The following is a 24,235-nucleotide window of genomic DNA, read 5'->3' as shown; positions in this document are numbered from 1 at the left end:
ATACTCATGTCTGGGTTCCACTGACATAGATTCTAATTTAATTGACCTGGGCTGCAGCCTTGGATTTGAAATTCTTTAAAAGGTGCAGGTGATGCTAAAGTGAAGCGAGGGTTCAGAAGCATTGTCTAACCGAGGCTCTGTGCTTAGGCCAGAGCGGGGTTTCTAGTGCGTGGTCATCCAATGCCATGCATGCTCTTCTTTTAAAGCCTTCAAGGGTTCCCTAATGCTCAGAGAATCAAATTTTAGGTACTGCATTAGGGCTTGGCCACATTTCCCCACTAACCCCAAAGGCAACGTCTTGTTCCTTGCAGTTCCTGTGTTTTCTTGAGGCCACATCTTGCCAATGAGATCTCTCTTGCCTGGCATGCCATCCTGAACATCTTCAAGTGTTAAATTCATTCTGAAGAGCCAGGGTCAGAGATCATCTCTTTCATGCTGGATCCCCAAACAGAAAGAACCTTTTTGACTGTGTGTTTACACAGATCTCTACTGCTTTCACAGTGTGCCAACATCTCTTTGAGGGCAGAGACCACATCCTGGTCATCTGGGTGGCACCTCCTCCCTCCACAACACTGTATTACAGTGCCTTGTATATGGGAGCTGTTCAAGAAATGCTGACATCCCCTTGATCCCTCAACATTTTGGTTTTACCTTCATCGAACCTTCTGATCCTTCAAACTATCCACCAAGTCACCTTTCCCTCCAAACTCTCAGTTTATGATACACTTCAACTCTAGTAACCTTCATTTCCCTATTTCTTCTCCCTATAGGCTCTTGCTACCCACCTTATGTTAATCCAGTTCCATGCCCTGAGCCATTTGGGCACCTTCTGTGCACTAAGGCCATCTCAGTATTCCTTGGTCTCTGTTCCCTGATTAGTCAGCCGGTGTTCTTATTCCTCCTAAGTTTTTCTGTCCCTGTCCTCAGCCTCCACATTTAAAATCCATTCTCCAAGCTCTAAAACTTAGTTATTAATTGAATGATACACTCATTCATTTGACACAATTACTGCAGGGACCATAGCCCTGGTGAGATGGAAAGCAGGTCCCTGGATTCAACAGACTTTACAATCAATCTGGTGGTGAGAATAGATTACCACACAGGTGGGCAAAAGTAGGTTTACAGCCAAAACCGGTTTGGCTCAATGGATAGAGTGCTGGCCTGCGGACTGAAAGGTCCTGGGTTTCATTCTGGTCAAGGGCATGTACCTTGGTTGCGGGCACATCCCCAGTAGGGGATGTGCAAGAGGCAGCTGATCGATGATTCTCTCTCATCAATGTTTCTAGCTCTCTATCCCTCTCTCTTCCCCTCTGTAAAAAATCAATAAAATATATTTTTTAAAAAAGTAGTTTTACAGTGAGTATGAAAAAAAGAGTTTATTCTTGTAGTATTATTAATTACTAGAGGCTGGCTGCACAAAATTCGTGTTCAGATAGGGTCCCTAGGCCTGGCCGGCAATCAGGGCCAATCTGTGGAGCCCCCGCTGGCATCCACCTTGGCCAGCCTAGGGCCTGTGGCTGGGGGCAGCTCCTGCGTTGAGCATCTGCCCCCTAGTGCTCAGTGCACATCATAGCAACCGGTCGTTTCACTAATCATTCTATATTAGTTGATTTCCATATTTGGAAATCACTAGTCGATTTCCATATTTGGCTTTTATTATATAGGGTTGTATCATTTTCCATATAAACCTATTTTTGCCCCACCTTGTACTTAAACAGGTAACGAGCACATACTAAGTACTCAAATGTTTATCTGAGTAAATTCTTAAAACAATGGGTATTAACCTATTGTATTAATGCTGCTTACCAAGTGGTTGTGTCATTGAGTGACCTGTTTATGATTCTTACACAGATAACTAAACCAAATACAACTTTATGTTAAAATTATTTTTATAACTAGAATTGGTACTTCAAGATGATAATTGTAATAACTCCAAAAATTGAAACTTATTTCCCATAGGTTTTTGCATCAATTTCTATTTTATGCACAATTTTTTAAACATATCTGCTCCCTTATAAAGTTTTCTGAGAAGTTATGTACAGGATAGGGGAATGACAGCATCCAGTATCTTTTGGGGGATGGAAGAATACCAGGAAAGAACAAAATCAATAACTATAGATTGTATGTTATCCTTAGCTTTAAAATCGATGAGTAAAGATAGTAACCAGTAGTAGTTCAGATTCCTGATTTGCTGTCCATATATTAGACACTAGGTTTTATGACATATAAACCCCCCCTGGGGGGGGGGCACAAGAATAAACACATTCTCCTTCCTTTAGTTACTTTGAAGCTAAGAAGTTTGACAAAGTAAAACAGGTTTTAATCTAATTTCTGTTACATTTTCTTTCTCACAATTGTTACCCATACATGAAGAGGTTTCACTTTTATTTCTCAAATTTAAAACATTTCTTTAACATATGACAACTGTTTTCACAGTGATATTTTCAAAAGATTAGCAGTTACTGTATTAAAACTCAATTTTTTTTTCTCTCTAAGTAGTGCAGTTCTTTTTACTTTTGTCTTTAAAGACTTACTGTGCTATACTAGTAAATTATTTGAAATTAGGGAGAGGCTGGAAACAAATGGTTTTATTTATCTTTTCCTACTTGCTTAATAATCATGTCTGATATCTGTAAGTTTTTTTAGTATGGTCACACTATACAATTAAACAAAAATCAAAAGTAGGAAGTCATATTAGAGGCATAACTAAGAGCTTAATATTTTGCAAGTGGATAAAATAAATGCAGTGTGGATTTTTCTGATTAATATCCTGGAATTATATGTATTTCCCCATTGTTATTAATACTTCTCTTTCTCTTATATATAGAGATGGGAATGTGCCTTTACTGAATCTAACACTCAGTGAGAATAAGCATCAGTGACACTCATCATTGCAAAAGACAGGGTTGTGCAAGATGGATCTGCACGAACTCTGTTAGTACTCGGAGCCTCATACCAGCTTCCAGAGGCTAATCTACGGAGCCCCCAAGGGGAAAGAACGAAGAAAGAATGGGGAAAACAAAATCTCTCTGACCACAGATAAGCTGCTATAGAGTTCTAAAAACTGATCAAAACCAATGCATCTCCTTCATGGCTGCGAATAACCCTTGCTGTCACCCCATTTGAAGAGAAGCTCGAAAATTGTTCTGTGCCAGTTATTGCTGCATCTCTAGATAAGCCCACAACTCGTTTTTATTATGATTCCACGACTGGGATCTGGAAGGTCAGACGTGACAATGTAGGCTTGATAACTCTCCTACTTTCTACATCTAATTTAGCACCTACTGTAAAAAATCATTTCTATCAGCAATGCAACCATCACTGATATCTCTCTCCATCCCATCACACCAATAATAAGAGTCTAAAATTCATTTCAGGGGTGGCTGGGCTTTTTGACCTATCTTCTCCTCAAGCACTGTGTCAAAAACAGACTTATTTTCGTTCCATATATTAAACATACACATTTCCTTTTTTATCTTTGGCCTTTATGATAAAGGAGTCTTTATTTGATAACCAGAAGACAATTTAATATACAGCTCAATCTTCTCCACTCACCCTTCCTCATGTCACTGCAGACATCGCTCGATTCTTTCTTTATGTTGTAGGGCAAGTTTACTACACAGAGGATGAAAATTTCTGAGTTTGGCTCAAAGCCAGCAATCTGTGCAGCTACTGGCAGGAAGGGGACAGGAACACATGTGTGGGATGTGGGGGGAGGGATGGTGGTTGAGGGCCTAGGAAATTAGAAAAAGGGCAGGCAGGAGGAACACGGATAGCTGAGGTTTCCCTGTGCCCATTCCAACACCTCAGACAACTCTACTTATTATATACAGTATAATTCATGTATAGAGGAATGTAAGTTCTATCAGAATATAGTGATTATTTATAATGAAAAAGGTGCAGCCTAATTCCAAACAGAAGACAATTTAATATACAGCTCAATCTTCTCCACTCACCCTTCCTCATGTCACCATTGATACATAAGTATAGGTACCATATGACAGGCCTGGCCACTCTGAGAAAATAGGTAGGCCTCCTTGAGGCTAAAGTACTGCTACCCCCATCCAGGCTCTCCATTCTTACGGCGGACTATGCCCATCTCCTGAAGCATGAGCCCCAGGATCCTGCCATCACAGCCCCCTCAATCTTTTATCTCCTTGCCTTTCTTTCCTTTCCTTCCCTCTTCAGCAGCGAAGAGCTAAGCATCTTATTGTGTACGCTGTATGCTTTCTGCTTTTTATTGGGAGAACAGCCCAAGATATTTAAAAAAGGCCTGTAGGTTTAACATACATGCAAAATGATAAAAAATGATAAGTGTCTTAGAAAAAGCTGAATACACTACCTGGCCATGATCATATTAAAGGAATTATGCTAAAAGTAACTTGAATCAATGTCAATGTCCAAACACTTTTTGACATTTATATAGTGCTTCATATTTTCAAAGTATTCATAACTATAGTTTAATGATAAGCTTTCATCCATTCACACAAAGATTTACTGGATGTCTGCATTATACATTTTATTAACAATTACAGTTGACCTTTGAACAATGTGGATTTTAATTTGTTATTAAATGTGGACCCTCAAACAATGTGGATTTTAACATGTTATTAAAAAATTACTTTTTGTTTTCTTAAACAGAAGCATCATATAATGGGTTCTGAACCTTTTATGGGATAAGAATCCCGTAAAAACCAATGAGTCCCTCCCCCAGGAAACACATTTGTATAGACTCTCTCACCGCCCGCACAACCCAGCTGGTTGCCAGAGCCTGGAAGCCTATGGATGGGCTGAGCCAGGTGCACAAACTCCTGGATAGCTTTAAATTCCTTCAAGGCTGGGGATTTGGGAACGTTCATCTTAGCACTTAGTGAACTTATAAAGAATGCTGGTTACTCTTTTTTTGTTTTTATCCCTTTAAAAGAAAACAACAACAACAACAACAACAAAACCAAAAACCCTAATGCTACAATTTTAATTCCCAGCAGTACCATATGTAGTCAGGATGCATAAAGCATGACACTGTCTCCAGAAAAGACATTGTAGAAGGTATCATTTAACACTCTGTGATCATATTGTTGAGACTGAGTAACAGTTCCAATCCTGGCCACAAACAGTGTTGTAGAGCTACACATTAATGAAAGAAATTAGCAAGCAGTAACACAGTTCCTAACCTTTAGACAAGTTATACTCTATATCTTGCTTTTAGGTTGGTTGTTTGGAATCAGGCTGCACCTTTTTCATTATAAATAATGACTATATTCTGATAGAACTTACATTCCTCTAAAACCCCAACCAATAAAAAAATGCAACTAATTATTTAATCTAGATCATGTGTGTTCCTCCAACTGTACTTAAGTACCATTTATGAATTGCTTTCATGAATCCTTTTCCAGTTTCACATCACATGGCATTAATCTGTAACATTATCTTTTGTTCTGCCCCAGATTTCTGTGAGCACAGGTTCTGGAAATACTATCTTGGTTCTTGACCTATTTTTATCTCTTAGGTTTATATGAAGCATATACACTAATCAGATATTCAAGTTCTCATGAATAAGCCAGCTTTTCAAAGTGAGTGTTTTTATCCAGCTTCTTCTGCAATTGAGTGGTCATCCTATAATTAATCATTTATTCTCTTTCATAAGGGAATAAATACCAACAATGAGTATTCCACAAATACTCATTGTTGGTATTTGCTGTCTACAAGGAAACATCCTAAAATGGCTGTCCTACTGTGGACAGGAAGTAGGCCAGTCAGGAGACACTAATCACTATGCACATGGGTCCTACGCAGGACCAGGGATGGCTTTAGGATATCTATGTACTTGAAAAACATACTACCATTTTGGGGCAAATTACGTTTTAGCTTGGAAGAGTGTGCGTGCGGGCGTGCATGCGTGTGTTTGTGTATGGTAAGTATTTTATACATACCGTACATAAAATCGGATTCTTATAAAAAGGTTAAGAACCACTGGCCCAGATTGGGGATACATGAAGGTCTCATAAACTACTCATTTGGTGTCCATAGAAGCAAACATTCTTTAAGTATTTGGGCTGTTGAGCCCTCTGTGGGAGGGGCAGACAATAGCAAGTAGTGGTATGCTAGCTTGTTCACTACACCATGCAAATCAAAGAGACCTGGGCTCCCCCTCTTTAAAATGCAGTATATTAAGCAAATCCTTAGGGGGGTTGAAGCCCCATTTCAGGCAGCTTCTCAAAGTCTTAGTTACAACCTGCATATATAATAGTCCCTCTCCCTTAGAAGAGTTCTAATAAAAAAGTGGTCCCCATCTCATTAATGAGCAAGAGAGTCAGTAGGCCAGAGGTTCAGAATACCATCCCAATCAGTTTCCTGAAAATGATTTTTTTAGGACAATGACTTCTAGGACTAGCAAGATAGTTAAGAATTAAAGATGAATAACTATGATATTCTTTAACCTTTGTAAATTTCCTCTCAGTTTTTGTTCTTTTCTATTCCTGTTTTTGATAGAGATTAGCCAAAAAACCAAAGTGTAAAAGGACTTTGGGCAAAGCAAAGAAGAGCTAAAACCCTAGACCTATTTGTAGGCAATCTTGAAATGAAAGAAAACATGGGGACTGCTGGGAAAGCAAAGTGGAATGCCTGGGAGCAGGCTAGACCCTACACACTTACAGACACCCCTTCAAACAGCTGGAACAGGACTGGTGTTTGCCAGTGCTCACCCATTTTGGCCCAACCATGGATGAAACGTTGGGGAAATCTTTTTACCTCACCAAACCACAGTGAGCTCAGATTTCTACATCTTGAAAGTTACCATGCTGGTTAAAGCATTTTGCCTTTAAATGAATTAAATTTTGGCTCTAAAATTCTATACATTTAAAATAGGAATTGAGAACTCTGTATTTTAATGAAGGCTCTTACAGCTTTATTTTAGGCACTGCTTTTCTTTCTCCCTTGCCACCATGGTTTATTATAGACAGAGTGGCTAGGAGTCAGAGCATAGACACCGAATGCTTGATTTTTAGATTGGAGCTCCACCACTGGCTGTGTGATGGAGCAAGTTATTTATACTTTTTGTGCTTTAGTTTTCTCTGGTGTAAAATGGGCATAAGAATAATTATTACCTAGGGCTGTTATTAAGATGAAATGAATCAATGTTTGTAAGGCACCAAGAGAATGCCTGCACCTGGTGAGTACCACACATGGTGGAAACTATAGCTCCATCAAGTCTACACGTCACAGGAGTCTTCCCTCTAAGTCCCTCACTTGTTCTTTCCTGCATTCTCTCATATTTGCCATCAGTGCTTAGACCTCTTGACCTCATGGCCACACTATTTTTACCTTCTCAGTTTCTGCCTGCACATTCTTCTAACTTTGATGCATCGTGCACATTGTTCCAAATTCATCTTCTTAAAATACTACTGAGATTGTGTCACTCTGAGAAGAGACATCTAAACAGTGGATGCTGCCTAGGAGCACAGTAATGTGCTTCTGGTGGCTCAGCATGCGGTCATTATCTAGGAACAGGCCCTAGGGCTAATGAGGTTGTGAGTCCTGATGTGATTACAGAGTCCATATTTCCCTGACTGGCCCCAAACCACCTTATAAAGGTCTTTCTTATTATTCACTGCAAACCCTGCATCTCAGAAGAACTAAACTTCTTAACATTTTCCAGAAACCATACTATTTTTCATATAGTGAACAGCTTAGCTTTTAAAAATTTGCTTTGGACAGTGGCCTTGATCGTCTCACTCATGAGCCTCTAAGTTTTACAGCCCTTTGTGTCACTCTTACAGCATTTGAAACACACTGCCATGTTATCATCCCTTTCTTCCTTCCTGGATGGCTCTCTGAGAGTAAGGTACCCTTAGGAGTCATCCTGACACATCAAGGTGCAGCAGCCAGCCCGGGCCCTTGCACAGAGGGGCTGATCTGATACTAGGTAAATTAATTAATGTTACCCTAACTGTAGTTTTAACTGATTTTTAACATTGCAGTAGTTCTGATTGCCAAAATGATGAGGAGACTTAAATTACTCCCCAAAGCCATGTTGTGGTCTTTATGGGCACCAGGACTGCTGTGGTTATAAACACAGGTGAGAAGTGCTAGCTGAGTCTTCTTCCAATCTATTCCATCTTGCTGCTAACAGAAGATAAAATAAAATTAAACTACTTCACAGTGGCCTTTAAGTTCCTCGATGGGATAGCAAATCATCTGTTTGGATAAACTTTTAAACCTTGAGGGAACACACTGATTTCCATCTTAATAACATTTCACTGATCTCCATTAACTTGGTAGGAAGAAGGAGGTGGGCAGCTCCTTGAGGCCTCTGAAACTTAACATCAGCTAGCTGGGAGGTGATCATCAAGTACTGCTTTGCATTAACTCTGTAATGGCCTAGGGATACCAATCATGTTTTTGTGTTAGATTCCAAAACTAACTGAAATTTACATGTGGACTTTGTCCTCCACAGTTTTAATATTTGTTTGTCCTAAAATAACAAGTTCAAAGCTTACAGAAAGTAGTTTGAGAGGCTACTTTGTTGTTTTCCCAGATAATAAAGGCTAAGAGGAAAGGCAGTACAGGAATATAGACTACATGGAAAGTGTTTTTTACTCCAATACTGTGCCTTGAAACTGAGTAATATCCAGATAGAGTTGGTGAGGATAATAGTGTTTTAGGATAAATATTAAATTCATGACCTATGAATTACTCCTAAAATTAAATATTACATCCATGAGTTTTCCTAGCTGCTCTTGACCCAACATGCATTTTTGATCTGCACACTTTTTGAAGATGAAACTTCTACACATACTACCTGCTGTGTAAATATTACAGGCACTTCAATGAAATAAGTTTCTGCCTTTCCAGTTTTAGTTTCCCCTGTCACTGTACTCAATTTAAAGTATCTTATTTAAAAAAAAAAAAAAAGAAAACCACAAAAGCTGTTAAAATAATTCAAAGATTTAGAATAGATTAAAACAAAGAAATAAAAAATAATTTAGGCTATGTAGTTGTGACAGTTTAAGCTATCTTAAAATTGAAAGTGTCAACTAAATCACTAACATTTTTGAGTTTTCAAGGCCTAGGTTTTCTTTCTTCTATGATCCAATTAAGTAATTGGGATTAAAAGTTATGCTAAAAATGGATAACTATACAGTGTAGAAACCAGATAATGCCTTACCCAAATGATAAAAATTAACATCACCAATAAGGGGCAAAAATGCATCTGACTCCAGATGTGATATCATTTATTTAGTTTCCCAGGGAAAAGCATATAATATAAATCAAATCATAAAAACTAAAGCTCAAATTGAGGGCAATTCCATAAAATAACTGGCCAGTATTCTCAAAAATGTTAATATATCATGAAAGATAAAACTCAGGAATGTCCAGATAGAGAGATAAAACAATTAACTATAAGACCCAAACTTGAGCTGAGTCCACTATCAAAAAAACAACAAGCAGGGTCTGTTGTTGTTTTTTCATGTGCTTTGTCTCATGTTATTCTTCTAGGTTCTGCTATAAAGGATATTGTTGGAACTCTTGACAAAATTGGAATAAACTTTTGATTGGGTAAAGCACTGAATTTGACAACAATATTGTATTATAGTTACATAAGATACTCATTCTTAGGAAAATACACACAAAATGTTAATGTCTGTAATGTGCATGTCTGTAATCTACTCTGAAATTGTGCCGGGGAAAAATATCTATGTATAAGTCTGTCTGTCTATCCTATGAGGAAGAGCAAATTTAGCAAAATCTTAAAGACTGATAAATTTTGGTAAAGGCTTTACTGGATATATACTATTATTACAACTTTTCTATAAATTTAAAATCATTCTTGGGGTTGAGATGGGGTAGGCTAGAAAAGGGTCAATGGGGAAAAAAGGGACGTATATATTACTTTCAATAATAAAGATTTTTTTTTAAAAAATGCTTCAGATGGTAATAAATAAATGGATAAATAAATGTGGGGGGGGGGAGAAAAGTTTTAAAAAATTTCTATGGACTATAAAATATCACTGCTATAACAGAAAAACAACTTTGGAAACCAAGAGTTTTTTGGTCAAAAAGTTTTAGAATTATTTTGAGTTTTAGGGATAAATGTCTGTTCTACTGTTTATATGAATGTAGAGCAGAGGAAGAATGGAGTCTAAGTCTCAGGCACCTAACTTAGTCATGTAACCGTGGGCAAATGTACTTCTTTGATGCTCAGTGAAAAATAATAGCAGAACCTAGAAGAATAACATGAGACAAAGCACATGAAAAAACAACAACAGAGCACATGTTTCTGGCATATGTTAACTTTCAAACAATGGAAGTTTCATTTTCCTGCTCTTATAACTTCTAATCTTATGTACCACTTCTATAAAGGTTCTTTTATTATGACTAACAAAAATAAAGCATCAGGATATTCATCTTAGATATAAGATATCAGATAGAACATAATTAATAGAGTACATTTTATTATTATCATTTAAATGCTTATCTGATTATATTTGACTTGCTACTCCTTAATTACAAAATAAACAAGAGGCAAGAGTTTAGAAAAGTGTCATGTTAAATATTACTGAATATATTATGTTGATCTAAATACACATTCAACAGTAGCTCTAATACTTAGAACTACACTTATATGTCCCTTGGAAGATAATAAAGATGGAGTAATTAATGAACCATAGTTATAGAAAAAATAGCAGATGATCAAAAAATAAGATACAGTATTATAAGGTTCTTTATCTTTAGAAGTAGCTCCAAGAATCTACTCACTTCTCAAGTTGTTATTAAAGTAATAAAAAGTGAGTTCAAATTGAATATTTTGAATTGAATATAATTTTAATAAACCAAGTTCATTTGAAAGACATATAAGAATTAAGTAAATCCTTGCAATTTTTCTGAAACTTATATAAAACAAGTCATGTAATCACTTCTGAAAAAATTAGATTGAAATATAATAAAGATGACTTGTCAAAGAATGGAATTTATATTCTCTTTATTTAATATAAATTCACTCAGTCCTTCTTAACTCTAGTACTCATCACTATTCACCATCAGAGAGAAAAATTTATAACCACACCTATTCCTACTGTTTTGATAATTATACATTCATAAAAGCAGGATAAAAAATTGATAACAGGAAACAAAAAAAATTAAATAATCATAAGAAACAAACTCAGTGCAGTTTTTCTACATGATTTTTAAAAAGATTTTCTATGGGCTGTCTATGGAGTACAAATTAAGACTGCTACCATTGAACTAAAAGCTCTGAAATCATATCTGACTCTTCACTGTCCTAAAGTTTGTTTATCTTAGAACACTTGAAATACTTATATTCCCAAGACAAACCATGATCCCAAAGTATAGTCGACCCTGATATTTTTCTTTCAATAATTTATAATTAACAGAAGATTCACACGAAAGGGATCTATTATAGATAGCAACAAAATCTGTGTTTTCCTTTTCTTATCTTTACCATCCTGAACAGAAACCAATTCCAAAAAACATGGCTCCATCCTGCAGTTACAGCCTGCATATGTCTAGTACATGTCCTGTCCTGAGAGTCTGACTACAGGAAGCTGATTTCTGTGATAGTGGAATTCAGTTCATCCACGTCACATTAGGACTTAATGAAAAGTTAGGCAGTGCTCTGTGACAGCAGACAAGAGGTCAGATTCAGAAGGCAGGGAATTAGGGCATCAGTGAGGGTTGGGGTTTTCTGAAGGAGTGATTCAGGCTGAGAGGATTCAGGAGCATGCTCTTTAAAAAAAAAAAAAAAAAAGTCACTCTGGCAATGAAAACTAGAGGTCTCTCAAGGGACACCTCTCTCCTGTGCTGTCCACGAGGCCCTGTGTACAGGTCGCAGGGTGGTGAGGTCCTGCTTCAGCCATATCATGCATACTGTTTTCGCCCCGGGAGCACTTCCTTCTTGGAAAGAGTGCTTATTTTCTTTCATGAGATTTTGCTAAGACACTCTGCTCTGGTTACTCCAAATGAATCACACTTGTTCAATTCTCTAACATTTCAGGTTCATGATGGTAGACAACCAAAGGGCTTGACAGTACTGGCAAGGCCAATGCATTATTGACATTGAACTTCCCTCTGCACAGCTAAGACGTAACAATTCTTGTCACTTTCATTCTTTAAGGCTCCAAATGTTGTCACCATCCCCCCTTTTCCTTCTGGCAGGATCTAAGAGTGGAGAAGGAGGCAGGAACTTCTCCCTGTGATGTTAAGCAAGGTATTCATTACTCTTAGCCTCTGCTTCCTCATCGATTGTGCAAAACAACTATAATAGTGGTGCTTACTTCACAAAGTTGTGAGAATGAAATTAGGTAATAGATATGAAGTGCTCAGAACAATGTCTAACATATACTGATTGCTAAATAAATGCTAATTCTTATTGTTATTTTTTGTTATGTCATTATTAGGACTAGGGCTACAGATTATTATGCCTGCAGGTAGCATTATGTATAAGCTTTCACAGATCCAGGAATGACCATGTGTCATTGAGGGGCACAGCAAACTCTGGTAGCATATAGGGCTGAAAGCTCAATTAACTTAGCTGTATCAAAAAAGCCAGACAATGCTCTCAGATCAAAATACTCCACAGTTAGTATATTAGTTTCCTATTGTTGCAATAACATATTACCACTAACTTAGTGACTTAAAACAACACAAATTTGTTATATTACAGCTTTACAGGTCAGATATCTGAAATGCATTTTAAGGCCGAAAATCAAGGTATGGCAGGGCTACACTCCTTGCTTAGGCTCTCGGGGAGAACCTGTTCCTTGCCTTTTCCAGTTTTTAGAGGCCTGCCTGCATTCCTTTTAGTCCTCCCCCCAGGATACATAATTTCCCCCTCTAGGTATGTGCCCTGATTGGGAAGTGAACGCACAACCTTTTAGTGTATGGACAGCACTTCAACCACTGAGCACTCTGGCCAGGCAGCTGCCTGTAGTCTTTACTCACATTCCTATCCTTGATCTTTGTTTCCATTCTGACATGTCCCTCCTCTAATTTTAAATCTGCGGTGTCCCTTTTCTGAGAACTTTCATTGAGGCCAACCAGATAATTCATTATAATCTCCCCATTTCAAATACTTTAACTTAATCATATCTGCACAGTCCTTTTTACTATGTAAGGTAGCACATTCACAGGTTTTGAGATTAGGACATAGAAATCTTTGGGGGGCCCATATTCTCTCCACCACCGAGAGACTCGTTGCTGCCATTTTCAACTCCCATAAACAACTTATTTAACTAGGTTATAGAATTTCTAGTTCGTATTCCAGAAAAAAATGAGTAAAGTGATTAAACAAAAGTCAGCAGATTTATAATAAAGTAAAAGGTGAAAAAAATTATAAAGTTTAGATAACATATTTAGGCCAATAATATAGAAAAAAACAAAACATCTAAACTTTCTAAATATGATTTAAAAGGTGGCCTTAAGCCCTGGCCAGTTTTGCTAAGTGGTTAGAGTGTCGGCCAGTATACTGAAGGATTGTAGGTTTGATTTCTGGTCAAGGATATGTACCTGGGTTGGGTTGCAGATATGATCCTGGACCAGGTCAGGGAGTGTGTGGGAGGCAACCAATCAATGTGTCTCTCTCACGTTGATGTTTCACTGTCTCTCTCTCTTTCTCTCCCCCTCCTTCCCTTCCACTCTCTCTAAAAATCCCTAGGTGGGATTAACAGAAAAAAAAGGTGGTCTTACTTCATATAATAGAGAATCAAAGATTAAGCAGAATTTCAAAGACCTCAGAGCTTATTAAATTCTATTCTCTATTTTTCAAATGAACTCCACCTATAATAAAACTCATACAAGTAGAAGGTTTCTAATACTCCCTCTATATTATACTCTAGTTCCTACTTCCCTGCTGTTACTATGGTCATCTGAACGACTGTCACATGATCTGCTAAATTCTAAATTAATACAACAAAGCTATGGTCAGAAAAAAACAAACAAACAAACAACAACAACAAAACTCTATCAAAAATGAAAATAAAAAGAGCAATGATTCGTCCTGAAAAGAGGAATTAAAAAGACCAACTGGAGGGACTACATACAATTAATTGCACAAGATTCACAAAATATTCATTCTAAAAGAGAAGTCAAAATAATAAAAAAAAAGATCTTGAGAAAAGGGGGCTTCCCAAAAGATGTGTTTGGGAATCAATCTAGAATAAAATGTCCTGACAATCTAGAGCAGTGTTTTTCAACCTTTTTTGGGCAAAGGCACACTTGTTTCATGAAAAAAATCACGAGGCACACCACCATTAGAAAATGTTAAAAAATTTAACTCTGTGCCTATATTGACTATATATAAAGTAATTCTCTTGAATAGGAATCAAATAAACACAAAGAAAGAATTTTATAATTACTTTATTATGAAATATTAAGTAAACAAAATAGTGAAAAATTATAAAATTCTTGTCTTGTCTGCACCTACAGCACACCAGGCAACATCAGTGTGCCGCGGAACAGCGGTTGAAAAACGCTGATCTAGAGTATAACACTCTTTAAAATATATTTTTCCTCTCCCCCTAAGAAAAAAAGTTTAGTTTGAAAATCAGGGATTATGTAAATATAATGTAATTATGTTATCTAGTAAAGAGTTAGGATTTCTTCCTTTAAAACAACTTATACACTAAAATACTGAGTTGTTAAACTTTAAAATTGTGCTCAGAAACAACAAAATGTTTTAAATACATTTAGAGAAAGCAGCAAAGTTCTTTCTCTATAGTATGTTTCTCTATTTTGCTTTTTAAAATAAAGTGTGTCCTGGACTCACAGGTAGCTAGGTTTGGGAGAGCCATTATGTGAATAAGCTTCTGATAATCATTTAAGAACATTCTTGACTCAACATCTATTCCAAGTGGTCCTCTTGCCTTGGTTTGAAAACCTTTAACAAAAATTCATTTCTTCACAGGGAAAACTACTGTGGACAGTTTCAGCGAAACTGCCTGTATCTATCTGCCCCAAGGATGGCTCTCCAGCCCTCGCAGGAACACAACCCGCTTTCCTCAGGGTTGAGGCAGGAAGTACTGTTGTGGCCTCATTATCTTTAGGATAAATAGCCTAGAAATTGCAAGTAAGTGTGTTATGATTTTTTCATGCTGATATCTATTTAAAGATATTATTTTTACACTCTGTTTCCTAGACTTAAGATGAGCAAGCAGATGGATTTAATATCACAATTTTACATTTTAAACCTATATGAACATTCCAACAGCCACTCTCCTTGTCTAAAGACATTTTCTTCAAGTCATGGATCTCTTACAATAAAGATTACATCAGACTATTAATTTTCATTAACATTTTCTTAAAAACGAAGTCAGAAGAGATAAGGATCAAAAGGATTTAAACTTAAGGACAATTTTTAGGCAAATTAAGAAACTCAACCACAATTTAAAAATACTATTGGAATTATTTATGATAAATGAAGACTAACGAAGGAAGACTCAATGGAATAGAAAATACAAACATGCAAATTTGACCTTTCAACTAAAAGTCAAAGGTCACTCTCATCTGGTTTAGGTGATTTCACTATTAAATTGCTTATATAAATAATCTTGCAAAAGTTAAGAAAAAATAAAATTTAGTTTACCCTGTTCATGAAAATAATTTTCATTATAAATTTAAGAAAGTTATATAAGTCTTTTTTAGCAGGATTAGCAAAAATCTACTCCTCCCATCTATGTAAGTGCCAAACTCAACTGAATGGTGCGCCTACGGCCATACCACAGAACACACCCGATCTCATCAACTGAATGGTGTTTTATCCATTGGTGATTTAAATGATTAAGAAAAACAAAGAATTTAGTTAACTTACCAGAGCTCTACTATAAAACATTAAATATAATGAAATTTACTTATATTAATACTAGTATTTATATAAAAGTAGTTATAAAAAAAGGGAAAAGTGTACTGAAATTATTTCATGTCATTCATGTGGGACAAATTTTTTGGGGGAGGGCTTGATTTTAGTAGAAATAAAATATATCTAAGGAAACAATATATTTCCACTAAGAGAGATTCTAAAGCCAGAATAAAAGGCTGTTGTTTAAAAGCAAATGGTATTGTGCTCTTCCAATAATGGGATAGATTCTACTTTCATTGTTGATTTTGTTGGGCAAGGAACTTGGAAATATCTACACTAATAAAAGAGAAAGATGCAAACTGATGGTACCTTTGTGACACCCACCAGCCAATCAGGAGTGAGTATGCAAATTAACCCAACAAAGATGACAGGTTGATTTACATATACAGGTGCCAAGCAAGGGGAGGGGGCAGGATGCTTGCCTTGTCTCCATGGTGACAATGGAGGCTTTCTGCACTGCCCCAGCCACTCTGGGCCTCTAGGCAGCATGGGAAGGCAGAAAGGTAGCTTCAGGACAGAGCAAAGGCAGTGCCAGCAGTCAGGATAAGATTCTTGCATGAATCTTTGTGCATCAGGTTTCTAGTATTAGATAAGAAAGAATTGCTACCCATTTTGTGGCAATGCTTTATTTTAGTGAAGTCTAGTTGCTAAGTAGCTTCATAATCTACCTTAGACAGTTAGGCCAGTATTAATTTTTTATAAGTTTAGGAGAACAAAGAAGACTAAATGCATATCATATATCCCCTTTCATGGCAGATCTCTATAGTTTATTATTAATGCTTTTTTCTTTATTTAAGATTCAAGATATACAAAGATAAAATTATTTCAGGCTACAGTTTTTACCTTGAGCCTAATTACAGAAATCAGAGAGTAGTATGGATTCAATTGTGTCTCCCAAAAAAGAAATATGTTGAAGTCTTAACTCCTATATCTCAGAATGTGACCTTATTTGGAAACAGGCACACTGCAGATATAACAAGTTAAGATGAGGAGTAGGGTGGGTCCCTAATCTCATATGACTGGGGTTCTTGCAAGAAGACAGCCTTGGGAAGAAACATAAGGACACCCTGTGACAAAGAAGGCAGGGATTGGAATTATGCAGCTGCAAGCAAAAAACAAAGTTTACCAGCAAACCACACAGATTGGGGAGGCAAGGAAGGATTCCTGTTCATGGTACAGAGGGAGCAGGAGCCTGCCTTTGGAATTCCAGTCTCACAAACTCTGAGACAATACACTTGTGTTGTTTTAAAATGAAATAAGCTATCAAGCCTGTAAAGACACGAGGGTTATTACTCAAATGCATATTACTAAGTGAAATAAGCCAGTATGAAAAGAATATATACTGTATGATTCCAAATATATGATCCCATGGAAAAGACAAGACTATAGAGACAGTAAAAATATAGTGGTTTCCAGGTGTTATGGGAGAGGGAGGAATGAATAGGTGGGACACAGAGGGCTTTTAGAGCAGTGAAGGTGTTCTATATGGTACAATAATGATAGTGAGTACAGCCATTACACATTTGTCTAAACCTTTACATTACACTGAAAGTGACATGTAATGTAAATTATGGGCATTGGGTGATAATGATGTGTCAGTGTAGGTTCATTAATGTAACAAATGGACCACTCTGATGTGGGATGATTTTGGGGAGGCTGAACGTGTGTGTGAGTAGGGAATCTATGGAAACTCTATGTACTTCCTGCTCAGTTTTGTTGTCAACCTAACATAGTTCTAAAATATAAAATATGGAAGAAAAAAAAAAAAGAAAGAAAAAAGGTTCTACTATGCCAGGACTGGGTGTCTAAAGTCTATACCTGTAAGGAAGATGCTAAGGGCTATGTTTACAAGATAAAAGACTAGAACAACAACAAAGCATCTGCAGCTGATTCGAGGAGATGAGCTCTGTTCTGCTTTTGGCCAAGGCAAACTAGCTTGTATCAGGTCAAAATCTTGCCAAAAACAATACGATCAGGTGAATAAAATGTATAATATGTACTATTTGAACATCAAAATTCACGAAGGCAGTGATGACCTGAGGGACCAAGATCCATTATCTTAACACTTGGAGCCACTCTGCTCTTCCAGGAACTCATTAATTTGTAAGTAGATGCTGGGAGGCTGAGTAGCCATGCAAAAGCTAAGAGGCTGGAAAACTATGCAGAGGCTTACGCATGTTTATGAGCCTGGGAGACAAAAAATAGTGTTGAAGACAAACCATAAAGAAAGGCCCTGGCTCCCACTACAGAAGAGCTCTACTCAGTGGTATGTAGGATCAGGCTTTTGCCACCTGACTGTGCATCTCTCCCCAGTTCTGTGTCCAGTGATGGCACATTGGTAGCTTGAAACTGATACAGTGGAAGTGTTTACACCATGGAAATTGGCAAATGTTACAACTTGGAACACTTCCTACTGAGAGTCAGTTTTAAACACCAGCATAACACAGGCTGCATTAAAAAGGTAAGGCAAACCAGAAATAAACCAATCCTGAGACAGAGTGAGAAACAGTTCCAAATGTCAATCTCAGACAAATTAATCAGTCTTTACCTTAGAACAGTGGTTCTCAACCTTTCTAATGCCTTGATCCTTTAATACAGTTCCTCATGTTGTGGTGACCCCCAACCATAAAATTACTTTCATTACTACTTCATAACTGTAATTTTGCTACTGTTATGAATCATAATGTAAACTGTGTTTTCTGATGGTCTTAGGCGACCCTACTAGCGGTTCTCAATCTGTGGGTTGCAATAGAATACTATATAGCCATGAAAATGGAAGAACAGCTACTTACAAAAATATAAGGTGTCCCTAAAAATGTATACTGGTACATACTTTAACAGCTGATAACTCACTTAAGTTTCATTGCTTTTCAGATTTAATTTATTTGAAATAATGGGTGAAAACCATTAAGCTTTGAACAAAGAAAATTGATTCACTAGACTTTTTTATAGGAATACATAAAAGATAGAGTTTATGGTACAAAACTGGTAACAGTTGATGAATTGAGGGCACACAAATACTGAATGAAATGACTCATGGTGTTTGTGATTCCATTGCTTCATATTATCAGCAGTGACTGGACCAGAACAGTCATCAGTTTGAAAACAGATGTTGACAAAAAAAATTATTCATTTCTGTAGATTCTTTTAAATTTTGATAATGTACTGCATGTTAATAAACACTGACTGTATAATTATTCAAAGTGTGTATACATTTTTTGGGAAACCTTATATTTTTTATCCTTGTATACAAGGTAACTTATAAAATAAAAATGAAGAAAAGTTTGAGAAAAGAATGAATGATACTGGCTTCAATTTTACTGGGGGAAAAAAGACACACACACACACACACACACACATACATATATTGTACATATACATGCATATAAACAATAAGCTTTGGGTTATACTTTTTAGTATTTATTCATGAAAGCGTTTGAAGAAAATTAATGGCAGGGTACCATATTTTTTAGTTACTAGAAACAAAGTAGGAAATTTTCAGTTAAAAAAAAATCTACTTCCTCTAAAGACTCTGTTTTTCCATGTTCAGCTATAGAACGTAGAAACTAACTATTGGTTTGAGACTATTAATTTCTGGGCCATTCTGGGAAACAGCTTGCCTTTACTGGATCTCAAACTTTTTCACATTTATTTTAAGTCATCTTACTGTACTATATCTAGGATCATGTAAGAATAAAATTATATTGTTTTATTGCAAAATCAGCACATACCTGAGATGATAGATAGATAGATAGATAGATAGCATCAAATCTATACTATGGAAAACCATAAGCAAATTATGAAAGGGTCTCTTAAAAAGTAGTGTAAATATGATGCCTTCTTTGCTCATAGATATTTAAATGTTGCCTGGTTTTAAAACAACCAAGAATTTTTTTTATAAATATAGGCAAATACTAATAGTAAAAATGTTCCTTCCCAGTGTCACCTGAACCTTCAGAAGAAAAAGAGGTGACACTTTAGTTGCCTAAGGTCATTTAACTTATCTAAGGTCCCCCCCTGTCTCCACCTGGAAAACTCCCCGTCTTTTATAATGTAAGCCAAGTGTGCTAAGACAGGCAACACAGAGGCATTTTTATAGCTATTGGCCAAATACAATACCTTATAGAAAACAATCTTACCACTTGTGCTGGAACTTGTTCCATTTTTGCAGCAGGAGTTCCTGGTCTTGGGTAAAACTGGTTAATAAAGAGGCTTGGAAATTTGTACTCTTCAACAAGTTTCACTGTTTCTTGAAAATCTTGATCTGTTTCTCCAGGAAAACCACAGATAATATCTGTAGCAATAGTTATTCCAGGAACTCTACAAAATAATGAGACAAAAATGTAAAAACTCTACTGCAATCTATAATTATTCTACTTCCCTGATATTTTAAATACCATTGTTCCTTCTAAAATTTAATTTTACTTTCAGGAAAGAGATATTTGCAAATACTTTTAAAGAGCCCTAAATACTAAGAATTTATGAAAAACAGTGGAACCCTGTCATCTGCAAGAGATACCCATTTTTAATTTTTTAAGATGTTTCTTTGTTTTTTTTCTATTTTAAGATACTTATCCTACTATTTCTAGATTTACTTATTTTAATCTAATATTTACTGACTTCTCTATTAAGGTAAATGAGGATTTAGCTCTTTAAACTACTCTATCCCTCCCTTCACTATACAATAATGCACAATTTTGGGTAAAATTAATAGTATTTTCATTGGTGTAACTTCAAAGATATTGTTCATTGCAGAGCCAACTGGTATACTATCATGAAGTTTCTTTTATCACAATATTGGATTTTTCATAAAGTTAATAGTTGTCTCTTTTAAAATTTTTTTCTCAATATCCTATATATATTATGTATCTATGCTAATGTTTCCAGAAACTTCATCAAGTCTATCAAAAACCAAAACTATTTTTTAATTATTCAATATCTACTATAATGAAAGCATAATATGCAAATCAACTGAACAGCTGAACGGCGGAACAACGGTCCTGACAACCTTCCAGATGAAGTGGGCACTGTGAGAGCAGAGGCAGTCACTGGGGCTGTTGCCTTGGCCCAAGGCAGCTAGGGCTGTGAATACTTACTCTTGCAGGAATTTTGTACATTGGGCTTCTAGTATTATATAATTGACCAGTTCCATTCCACCCTCCCTCCCATCCTCTCTAGAAATGCCACTTTTACTTTCTTCAAGTGTGTGTTGCATTCATAATAATGCAGCTGTAATACTTGAATGTTATTCCTTGGTCTCCTTTTTTCAATCTTGTTTTTTTTTTTTTGGTTTTTTTTTTCCTGGATCCCATGTCCTCTTAATTCTTGATTATTCTATTCTCCTTAATTTTGCAGGAGCATTCTTTCAGAAGTGTCATTAAAAAAGAGCGCTAGCAAAATCTTGTTATTGTCCTAGGATGTCTGAACTCTCAATCTATGACTGATTGTGGATGTACAAAGCATTCCAAAATGAAAAGTATTAGCCACCCAAATTTCATAATGTTCCCCCCGGAACTTTTTTTAAGTTGACAAGGTTGATAAGGTGTACAGATTTACTCTGAGGCACACTTCTTCATATGTCCCCCACTCTCTTTTTGAAAGCTGTTAGGATATTAAATTAATTCTTAGTGATTTTAAATTTTATGATAATAGGCCTTGCATTAGATATTTAAGTTTTTGTTCAGGATACAATCTAAAGAGTCATGTTCTTTAGGTCTATGTTCTTTTTAAAATCACTTTTTTCTTTTTCTTTTGAAATATATTTTTGTTGATTTCAGAGAAAAAGGGAGAGGGAGAGATAGAAACATCAATGATGGGAGAGAATAATTAATTGCTGCCTCTTTCATGACTCCTCTTGGGGATAGAACCTGCATCTTGGGCATGTGACTGACAGGGCATTGACTCTTGGTTCATAGGTTGACACTCAACCATTGAGCAACACTGGCTGGGCTCATTTTTTTCTGTCTCTGGGATGACTCTCCTTCAAATGATGAAATCGGTGAATTGAGACTCTAAGCTTTTCCACTACCATTTTCAATCTTTGTCCTTTTATTCCACTTTCTGGAAAATTTAGTTGATTTTATCTTCCAACTCTTCTATTGAAAAAAAATTAATTGAATATCTTATTTTAAATTTCTCTCCTTCTCCAAGTTTCCTTTTCAAAGCATAGTGATTTCATTTTAGAGATCCAATGTATTTTCTTATTTCTGAGGATACCCACAATTTTTTTACAGTTTTCCCTCTGCTCAATGCAACTATGTCTATTTCCTCCAGTTGTTTTTGTTTTTTTGTTTTGTTTTTGTTTTATTCTTTGGTCCCTCTCATTCATAGTTAAGGCTTTCCATCAATAAACAATTAATTTTTGTTACCTTCATTATTTAATCACTAAACACTTTCCTTTACAGAGTGGTTAGGTAAGCAAGCTGCTTTTGCTTTTGATAGGTCCAATGTTAGCATCTTAAAAATCACTCCTCTATTGAGTTTCTCAATTATGCTACAATAGTTTATTGTATAGTAACAGTATAAGAACAACAAAATAATATTAACAGTATTCAAAATAGAATCACTGGAACAACAGGAAAAATTTCAAATCATAGAATACCTAGCTATAAAGATTGTTCTACCACCTAAATGCAGTTCTATAAAAATGAATAGGTCAGTTTATCTCAACAAGATATATTAAATATTTGGGGGCATAAGTGAGAAAAAAGGATGTAACAGGGGGAAAAAATCAAATTACTAGATGCCTAATACAAGCAGCTTCATTAAAATAACAGCTTTCCATACGATAGTTCCATAGTTTGTACAATCCTTTAAAGCATGTGTGGAAGAATGATAAATTTATTTTAAAAATCTTTTCTTGATTCCTACTTAGTCTCATTTAGCTATTAATTTGGCTGAACTTTAATCAATAAGATAAATTACAAAGATAGGAACTTTTCTCTGTGATGATAAATAGAAAAAGAGACAATATACATATAAAAAAGTAAAATAGTATATTAAAAACAATTTTATTTTTATTGTAATATAAAAACACATTTTCATGATTAAGGGTGATTATTAAAATTGTGTTGGAAAATCATAAAAAACATGTTTTTACAGTAAGCTACAGATAATAAGACCATTTTCTATATTTATTAAAGCATGTGGAATAGAAAAGTTATGTCCATTACTTCAATTAGCTAATTTTTACACTTATAACTACTCCTGAACAAAGGTAAAAGTAATGGTAATGGATCACATTAGAAATGACAGAGAAGAGTCTATCTCTCCTAGGAAATTAAAAAAAAAAAATCTTAGACATTGTCTGTGCAATACTGCGGAAACAAAGACAATTCCTATTGTCCTAGGCTGTGAATTAGAATGACATTGGCTCTAGACTATGGGGTATTCCCACAGGAAAGTACCTTACTGATTTCTCCCCACCCCCCAATCCTTCTTGATCCAGGATAGTTGAGCTCAGTATTATGCAATACCTGCTTACTTTGGCTTCAAGGCCCACAGTGTAAAAAGGAAAGACAAACCTTTGCACTAATCATCATAAATGTTAAGGAAGGAAATGTCGAATGCGTGGATATATTTGATAATCTACACAAGTTGATGGATAATGGGAGGGAGCAGGCCACTATGAATTAGTGAAAGACCTATGTCAGTAAGAACTTATTATAAAACTAAAAGTGGTTTAATTGGTTTCAAAGTTTTTAAGAATATAAACTGATAGCCTAAAAAATGTTTTCAAAGTAGAGACTGCTTTAATATTTTAATATTTGATGAGGCTCATCTATACATTAATTTTATATCTACAAATGATGCTATGTATGTTCTTAAAAATAATTCAGTTCCTTAACTGAACCAATAACAAAATGCTGCTCATAATTACAGTGTTAATTTGCTCAGTAAATAATTCTCTTCAGTATATGAGAAAATCAAATTTTGAAGTGAATCAAGTTCTAAATTACATATGATTTAAGTGGCTAAGAGGAAATTATATGAGGTGTAAAATACAATATTAATCCAAATACTTATTATGCTAATTATGACTAAATGCTGTTTTTGAGAAGCTCTGAATTTTCAAAATATTAAAATTCATTTCCATAAATTTATTAAAACAGTGAGTCTAATGAATATAATTATGAGGTATTATGTGTTTTTAAAATTTAAAAGACCTTCAATATATTTTCATAGTAGTATTAGAGAATAATTCTGAAAGAATATAGAAATGTTTAATTATATTAAAAACAGAGACATTTTGACCCATTATTGTTTCTGACTTACACAAGCTATTTACTGGAAAAATGGGTTCATTAAATTACTTGGAAATGGAATTAATGAAAAATATTCAAATTATACATCTGCCTTGGCAGA

General features: G+C 35.6%; 1 protein-coding gene across 6 annotated transcripts in view; it reads right to left on the bottom strand.

Annotated features, from left to right (window-relative positions):
* CDKAL1 (CDK5 regulatory subunit associated protein 1 like 1) overlaps positions 1 to 24,235 on the bottom strand; it is a 625,188-nt gene that overhangs the window by 127,521 nt on the left and 473,432 nt on the right. For all 6 annotated transcript variants that reach the window (XM_036448124.1, XM_045584325.1, XM_036448129.1 and 3 more), the window contains one exon: positions 20,011 to 20,191. In XM_036448124.1, the coding sequence (XP_036304017.1) occupies positions 20,011 to 20,191 (181 nt within the window). The remainder of the gene's footprint in view (positions 1 to 20,010; positions 20,192 to 24,235) is intronic.

This window comes from Pipistrellus kuhlii, unplaced genomic scaffold, assembly GCF_014108245.1.
Source record: "Pipistrellus kuhlii isolate mPipKuh1 unplaced genomic scaffold, mPipKuh1.p scaffold_m20_p_2, whole genome shotgun sequence".
NCBI lineage: Eukaryota > Metazoa > Chordata > Mammalia > Chiroptera > Vespertilionidae > Pipistrellus > Pipistrellus kuhlii.
The sequence above is the reverse complement of the archived record's forward strand: the minus strand, read 5'-3'. Positions and strand labels throughout refer to the sequence as shown.